The sequence below is a fragment of the Elephas maximus genome, chromosome 7 (assembly GCF_024166365.1).
Source record: "Elephas maximus indicus isolate mEleMax1 chromosome 7, mEleMax1 primary haplotype, whole genome shotgun sequence".
Lineage (NCBI taxonomy): Eukaryota > Metazoa > Chordata > Mammalia > Proboscidea > Elephantidae > Elephas > Elephas maximus.
The window spans coordinates 109155854-109165198 of record NC_064825.1 but is presented as its reverse complement, the minus strand read 5'-3'; the positions used below and the strand labels follow the sequence as shown (position 1 = coordinate 109165198).

Genomic DNA, 9345 nt, shown 5'->3' with positions numbered 1-9345 from the left:
CTTGCTTTCAAATGTTGAACAGCTAAAGCAAAAGGAAGAAATGATGAAGTAAAAGAACTGATCAGAAGATTTCAAAGTGCAGCTAGAGAAGACAAAGTATTATAATGACATGTGCAAAGAGCTGGAGATAGAAAATCAAAAGGGAAGAACATTCTCGGTATTTCTCAAACTGAAAGAACTGAAGACAAAATTGAAGCCTCGAGTTGCAATAGTTAGAGATTGTATGGGGAAAATATTAAAAAATGCAGGAGGCATCAAAAGAAGATGGAAGGAACACACAGAGTCATTACAACAAAAAAAAAATTTGTAAACATTCAACCATTTCAAGAGGTAGCATACGATCAGGAACCAATGGTACTGAAGGAAGAAGTCCAAGCTGCACTGAAGGCACTGGCAAAAAACAAGTCTCCAGGAATTGACAGAATACCAACTGAGGTGTTTCAACAGACGGATGCAGCCCTGGAAGTGCTCACTCGTCTATGCCAAGAAATATGGAAGACAGCTTCCTGGCCAACTGACTGGAAGAGATCCATATTTATGTCTATTCCCAAGGGAGGTGATCCAACCAAATGTGGAAACTATCGAACAATATCATTAATATCACATGCAAGCAAAATTTTGCTGAAGATCATTCAAAAACAGCTGCAGCAATATATCAACAGGGAACTGCCAGAAACTCAGGCTGGATTCAGAAGAGGGAGTGGAACCAGGGATATCATTGATGATGTCAGATGGATTTTGACTGAAAGCAGGGAATACCAGAAGGATGTTTACCTGCATTTTATTGACTATGCAAAGGCATTCGACTGTGTGGATAATAAAAAATTACAGACAACATTGCAGAACACTTAATTGTGCTCATGAGGAAACTTTATATAGATAAAGAGGCAGTTGTTCAGATAGAACAAGGGGATACTGAGTGGTTTAAAGTCAGGAAAGGTGTGCGTTAGGATTGTATCCTTTCTCCATTCCTATTCAATCTGTATGCTGAGAAAATAATCTAAGACGGTGGACTATACAAAGAAGAGCGGGGAGTAAGGATTGGTGAAAGGCTCATTAACAACCTGCTTTATGCAGGTAACAAAACCTTGCTTGCTGAAAGTGAAGAGGACTTGAAGTACTTACTGATGAAGGTCAAAGACCACAACCTTCAGTAGGGACTACACCTCAACAGAAAGAAAACAAAAATCCTCACAACTGGACCAATAAGCAACATCGTGATAAACAGAGAAGAGATTGAAGTTGTCAAAGATTTCATTTTACTTGGATCCACTATCAACAGCCATGGAAGCAGCAGTCAAGAAATCAAGAGACGCATTGCGTTGGGAAAATCTGCAAAAGACCTCTTTAAAGTGTTAAAAAGCAAAGATGTCACCTTGAAGACTGAGGTCCGCCTGACCCAAGCTATGGTATTTTCAATCACATCATATGCATGTGAAAGCTGGACAATGAATAAGGAAGACTGAAGAAGAATTGATGTCTTCAAATTGTGGTGTTGGTGAAGAATATTGAATATACCATGGACTGCCAAAAGAATGAACAAATCTGCCTTGGAAGAAGTACAACCAGAATGCTCCTTAGAAGCAAGGGCGGCGAGACTGTGTCTTACGTATTTTGGACATGTTTTCAGGAGGGATCGGTCCCTGGAGAAGGACATCATGCTTGGTAAAGTACAGGGTCAGTGGAAAAGGGGAAGACCCTCAGCGAGGTAGATTGACACAGTGGCTGCGTAAGAACAATTGTAAGGATGGCACAGTACCGGGCAGTGTTTCATTCTGTTATGCATAAGGGTATTATGAATCGGAACCAACTGGAAAGCACCTAACAATAACAAGGACATGTGTTGTCCTTACCTTCACCTAAGTTTACACTTGTTTACTGTCTAATTAGTGATTTTCCCTCCTCCTTCCCTCCCCACCCTCATAAACATCAAGGAATTTTTTTTTTCCACGTGTAAATCTTTTTTTTGAGTACTTATAATAATGGTCTCATACAATATTTGTCCTTTCATGACTGACTTATTGCACTCAGTATAGTGCCCACCAGATTGTGTTGTGAGATGTTTCCAGAATTCAACAGTGCTCTTTATGGTTGCATTGTATTCCATTGCACATATGTACAATAATGTGTTTATCCATTCATCTGTTGATGGGCACTTAGTTGTTTCCATCCTTTTGCTATATTGTGAATGTTGCTGCAGTGAACATGAATGTGCATATGTCTATTCATGGGTTGGCTCTTGTTTATCTAGGGTATATTCATAGGAGTGGGATTGCTGGATTGTATGGTATTTCTGTTTCAAACTTTCTAAAGAAGCATCATATGATCTTCCAAAATGTTTGTACCATTTTACATTCCCACCAGCAGAGCATAAGAGTTTCTATCACCCCACAACCTCTCCAACATTTGTTATTTTGTGTTTGTTGATTTAGTGCTAATACTGTTGGGGTGAGATGGTATCTCAATGTAGATTTGATTTGCATTTCTCTAATGGTTAGTGATCTCATGCATTTAATTCTTCATGTGTCTGTTTGTCACCTGAATGTCTTTTGGTGAAGTGCCTTTTCATGACCTTTGCCCATTTTTTAATTGGATAATTTGTGTTTTTGTTGTTGAGGTGTTGCAGTATCTTCTAGATTTTAGAGATTAGACCATTGTCCGACATGTTTGTGCATTGTTACTTAGGGTTTGATACCATTTATGCATTATGTAAGTCCCCCAGCATTGACCCTATTTTTTCTTCTATGATCTTTATCTTTTTAGGTTATTTATTTAGGTCTTTGACCCATTTTGAGTTAGCTTTGGTGTATGGTATGAGGTATGTTTTCTTTTACAGATGTACATCCAGTTATGCCAGCACCATTTATTAAAGAGACCATTTTTTTCCCTCTTTAATGGACTTTGGCCCTTTGTCAAATTTCAGTTACTCATGGATGGATTTACATCTAGGTTTTTGTATCTATAATTCTTGACTGTGTAAGAGTGTGAATATGTTTACATCATGTACATTCCATGGGACTATAAAGATCACTTGTGTTTTGTTTCTTTCATCAAATTACCCCTTATTTTTTCTCTGGGGAATATGTAGTGCGTCTTAGATAATTAACAGAGAAATCAAGGCAATTTTTTTTGTTTTTTTTTAGCTCCCTCAGATGATTTGGGTATAACTAGTGAAATAGAGGCTAATTCCTCAGGGAACATGGCAAAGAGAAGGAAAATCATAAATCCCTCCTACCAAAGAAAACAAGAGAATCATTCAAGAAAAGAAAAGCTGATTCTGTACTCCAGGTGAGTGGATAAGAATTGTCTTTGGTTCTGATTGTCACCTGGATATTGGTCATTTTCCATGATTCTTAACTGCAGACACTATTATGGCCACTTGCTGTTGATCCCTTCAACTTCACTGCAAACATTCATTTTCTCTTTTGTTAACTAGGATTCCATGGAGCTCTATGATGTTTTAAGGACACTAAATCCTAAAACTTAAGTGTGTACCCAGAGCTCTATTTGATTTGGGGTAACTGATAGTGACACTTGATTACTGAAAGTGATGAGGGAAATAGAAATACCTCAAAATTTCATCCCCAATTTAATTTAATATAATCTATTAATGTTACTCCTACTTTGGACACATCAGGAAAGAAAAATTGCTAGAAAATGGCATCGTATTTATTAAATTAGGGGCCCAATAGGATGGTAGGTAGATGGACACTTCAGTGGGATGGATTGACACAGTAGGCCCAACAGTGGACTCAGACATACCAATGACCATGAAGATGACACAGGAATCGACATAATCTTGTTCTGTTATACATGCAGTCACTGTAAGTCAGAACCAACTCAAGAGCAATGAATAACAACAACAAATTAAGATTAGAATGCAAGATATAATACAGAACACACTGATGCATTTTGAATTTCTCAAAAGTAAACAATTTTTCTGGTATAAATGTGACCAAGGCTCCTGTACCTGTTGCTGTAATATTTAATAAATATAATTTTATTGCAAGTTTGTCCAATGAAATATTTGTTAAGCAATGAATCTTGTTAGTATAAGTATGTACCATGGAACATTTCATTAATGTTGAACACTTTTTTGCGTAAGAATTTCCCATGAAAACATGCATTTTTGTTGTTGCTGTTGATCACGATGATGATGTTTGTTGTTTATTTTCTCTACTAGTTGCTTACTACTGATTTTTCTGAATGGGTGTTATAAACTGATGAAGTAGACTAGGAAATAGTATGATTTTTAAGAGTTATGGTGATATAAAGAACTCCCTGCACCTAAAATAATACCTACCTGACATTATCATGTATCAGGATTGAGAAATTATTTATTTATTTACAAACGTCTATATTCTGCTTGCATTAAGGATGACCCATACTCAGATATATTTAAAATGTACACATTTAGACGTTCAGAACAAATCGGAGATACTTTTTTTCCAAAAAGGAGAATGAGTGGGTCAAAAATCCAGAATCTTAACAGGGAGGTAGTGGCTGATGCTGAAGATGTTGATAGACTCAATACACACTAGAATAATTCTTAGAGAACATTGAAGAACTAAAGATGGTAGGATGGAACTAGAAATTCAAATTTCTTTGCTCAATCAAGTATTCTACAGTAAATATCTATGGTATCAGAACTTACAATAGAGCAAATTTGAACTAAAGTTTTCAAAAGGGGTTAGGCTTATAGTCGTTATACTGTGGAAGAAGAAAGACCCAGAAGAGAGAGTGAAACTTACTGCAGAAACAGCACACAATCTTTTCTAGGAAGAAGGGGTGAAGGCAACTCACAATCTCCAGTATTGCCCTCAATCTTCTGGATCAGGCTGGCAAAATTGAACCAGAAATTATCAGACTCCTAGAATTACTACTTTTCTCCTGAAAGTTTCAGCCAGCCACAGGATAAAAAGTCATCCTTAGCAGATATCTGCCTGTAGTCCACGTCAGGACTTCAGCAGATCCCTGCCACAAACTAAGATCTTGTCAGAGGCCAGTAATTTTCTACCTGGTAATTTCACTGGGCATGCTATCACACTGTAATACTTCTGCGCAGTATTTCATGTTAGCGAATATTTGGAAACCTACTTACTGTTCCAGTCAAAACTCATGCTTAAAGAATCCTAAGTTTTCATTAAAAGGCAATGAATATGAGAAGACGTAAAAGGGAATCCAAGTGGATTAAGCTAAAGGAGCTTCATTAATTCCAATCAAGGAAGTTCCACATTGATTTACTGAAATTCTCTGTAAAATTTTATGAAATGAAAGGGCAGGTGTTATCATTAAGATATCTGGAAATCACAGTCTTTTACCCTGCAAGTTATCTGTTGTAGATTTCCAGAAATAAATTGATAGTTAGGATATGTGATGATATAAATGCAAAAGTGCATATTCTAAATACCTTATGGAGCCTCTCATCTCCATGCTGTTATGTTAGAGGAAATAGACCACATTCAATTAAGTAGTACAAATCTCTGGATTTTCATATAGACCACTGATTTTAGCAGGAATGGATTCATATCATCTGTGTCTTGAATCTTATACATTTTTGAAGGTTTCCATTAAAAAGGAAATATAAATACAAATTGAAGCAGAAATGTGAATATTTATTTAGAATGGGAAAGAAATAGAAACAAAATTATAGACAAAATGATCTTGGTGACAAACATCATAAAATCTATAAATATAAGCTTTCTTAAATTCAAGACACATTTCAGCATACTAGGTGGTAGGCATGTTCTTAGAAGCTATTCTAACACCAGAATGATAGCATTACTAAATGATATATGTCATTGTTTTGAACCATAAAAATATACCTTCTAAGCCTCAAATATCATTAACTCAAAACCTATTTATTTGGACTCCAGAAATGCCTACTGGTACCCCAAGGCAAACTGGTATTTGGTAAAGTGTAATGGAAAGGATGTTGGAATGGCAAGAGAATGTGCCTTTAACTGATCATGGTTAAAATATTCTTCTTTCAGGACACTTACCAGGATACATCACTACGTGAATGCGTTGCTAAGGCCTTGCTGAAGGTCTTGGAAGGGGCCAGAGTTGATGAGGGGCCACAAAACTTAAGTTTCCCTAACTTCATGTTATCTTTTTCACTCTCTTTAAGAATATCAATATCTTGTAAATATTCTCAGACCAAAAAAAGGAAGGGCTCTAAAGTAAAATGCTGATGACATTGTGCAGATAAAATAAAGTATAATATTTCTATATTAATAAAACTATGTGTTTGTTACCAACAAAATAACAAATACTGTTGATCTACTTTAGAATTTAATTTATGTTGTATCAGTAAATACTCTGTTTTATATGGACCCCTCCTATTTTGGGATGAAGGAGATTCTAAAGATTATTAAAGTAAGCTGTAAAAATTAATTTTCTCACCACACATACAAAGGAAGAAAGCATCGGTGGTTCAGTGGTAAAATTCTTGCCCTCTGTTTGTTTAGACGATGCGATATGAAAGATAATACAAGCATATCTGTTTTTTCTCAGAAGAGGTAACTGGACTAAATGGACCAAAAGAACCTAACTGTGATGACCGAATTCATTCTTATTGGAGTCACAAGGCGCCCTGAACTGCAGCTGCCCCTTTTGGGGGTCTTCCTCCTCATCTACATGATCACAGTGATGGGAAACCTAGGCCTGATCATCCTGACCAAGGTGGACTCCCGCCTACATACTCCTATGTATTTTTTCATCAGACACCTGGCCGTCATTGATCTTGGTAATTCTACTGTCATTTGTCCCAAGATGCTGGTAACTTTTGTTGTGAATAAAAATACCATTTCTTATTATGAATGTGCCACACAGCTGGCTTTCTTCATTTTGTTCATTATCAGTGAACTTTTCATCTTGTCGGCCATGGCCTATGACCGCTATGTGGCCATCTGTAACCCTCTGCTCTACAATGTTATCATGTCCCCAAGACGTTGCCATGTGCTTGTGGGTATTCCATACATTCATAGTATCTTTCAGTCTCTGATGTTCACCATTAAGATTTTCACTTTGACCTTCTGTGGCTCTAATGTCATCAGTCATTTCTATTGTGATGATGTCCCCTTGATACCTATGCTCTGCTCAAATGCACAAGAGGTACAGTTGTTGATCATAATGTTTTCAGCATTTAATTTGATATCATCCCTCCTGGTTGTCCTGCTGTCCTACCTGCTGATTCTGATAGCCATATTTCGAATGCATTCTGCTGAGGGCAGGAGAAAAGCTTTCTCCACATGTGGTTCTCATCTGACAGTGGTGGTTGTGTTCTATGGGTCTCTACTGTTCATGTATGTGCAGCCCAAATCTGCTCATTCTTTTGATACTGACAAAATGGCCTCAGTGTTTTACACTTTAGTCATTCCTATGCTTAACCCCTTGATCTACAGCTTAAGGAATAAAGAAGTAAAAAGTGCCTTCTACAGGGCCATTAAGAATCCATGCAATCTTTGTATTTAGTATTCAATATGCAATACTGTTTTGAGGCAAATGTACTGGAAAGTATCTCTAAAACATTTTCTTTGGCTGCAAAGCTAAGACTGATTATAAAGCAAAGACAAACGCTCTGTGCCCATTATATTCATTCAAATTAATTCTCATAATGTATATTTCAACTTAAATGTCATTTCTTCCCCAAAACGGCAAGCTTCTATTCATTCCTTCCTTATGTGATTTTATAGAAACTCATATTTCCCTAATGGAAAGATTTGTCAGGCACCTCATCAGTAAACCGTGTGGTTGTTTCAATGTTGTTTTTGTTTTCATTAAGAAGGGAATGTTCTCAACCTTGCTTTCATGTCTTTTCTTAGACTAAATTAATACTAAAATAAGTAATCAAAACTGGAGACAAAGTGTTACTGGTGTTCCTGTTGACCCCATCAGTAATTAGCCTTCTGTGTCTCCTACTGTGATAATCATTTCTTATCTATGTGCTGCTCCAACATATGTGAAGTGTGCTAGGTAATTTTGATCAGTTATATAATTTGACATCCTTCCTTCTGAGAAAACTAGTCCTGCATGCTGGTTCTCACTACCCTATTCTTCATGCACAGACAGTAGTCAGAAAAGAAAAAAAAAATGAAAAGTGAATAGAGACGGGGAGAGAAAAGGAGGAAGGAGAAAAAATATTAAGGATGCCTGATGTGAAGGACTATTTATTAAAGGTAATAACTGATGGAGATTATGATGATTAAAAAAGAATTCTAAAACCAAGAGAACATATTGGCATGCTTTCTTAGTCTTATTTTCAATGTATTGGAGAATATTATATGTATAAAGAAGGAAGATCAATGTATAAAAAGGGCATATTACTCTAGAGTGAACAACTGTATTGCTCAACATCCACGTATTTTGTTAAAGGCAAAATGTGGATATTGTTACACTTCATTTGTAGAGGATGTATAAGGGATGGTAAGCTGAATTCTACTGAATGCATCGATATTATACTGAAGCAGTAAATACTTTTGCCATTAATTTCTTTTTGTTCACTAAAAGACTGTGGGAATAAATATTTATGATATTTCCAATTTTTATTCCTTTCAAACTAACAAAAAATCTTCCTATCTTCCATGTTGTCTTCATCTTCATTAGGTTAATGACAAAACACTTGTCAAGGGTCATAATTTACTCAAAACAAAAATGAAATAGTGTTTACTCTCTGTTTTTCCTTGGCACAGACAGAGTTCTAAGAAAAAATTCTGAATAGCTCAATAAGATGGCTGGTAAAACAAGAAAGTAAAGACATTTACCATAGTGCTGATGGTCCTTACCCCATCTTGATTTTGTTCTAGTCTCCACAAGTATGTGTGCCACTAATCCAGAGAAGTACAAACTTTAGTATATTATGCCTAAAGTGCATATTTTCTTCATTTTTTTGGAAACCTAATAGCATCTGACAGAGCTAGAATATATGTGCAATACCCAATACTGAACTAAAGCAGAAACCTTGTCAAAAATGCAGAATGATTACATATTTTGGAAAGAATCAAAACTGTTCAAGAAGTGACAACAATTTATGTCAGAAAAGCTACTATGGTAAAACAGGTAAACAGAATATTATTTATGTAATCATAAAATTACAGATTTCTAGGTGTTTTAATTTGGAGTGTTATTGAGTATAATGCAGTTTACATATTTTATATGATTTAATATGTACCTATACATATTTATGTATGATTTAAGACTGCACTGAACCAACATAAAGGTATATTAAAAAAATTAGGAGCTCCAAAAAATTGATCTCAGATAGAAGAAACACACACACCATTGCTTTGTCAATTCCAAATCATGGTGACCATGTGTGTGTCAGAATAGAACTGTCCTGCATAA

General features: G+C 36.0%; 1 protein-coding gene across 1 annotated transcript; it reads left to right on the top strand.

Annotated features, from left to right (window-relative positions):
- Positions 1-6534: 6534 nt before the first annotated feature.
- Positions 6535-7476, top strand: LOC126080306 (olfactory receptor 8K5-like). The gene has a single exon (XM_049891557.1). The coding sequence runs from the start codon at positions 6535-6537 to the stop codon at positions 7474-7476; it is 942 nt and encodes a 313-aa protein (XP_049747514.1).
- Positions 7477-9345: the final 1869 nt, after the last annotated feature.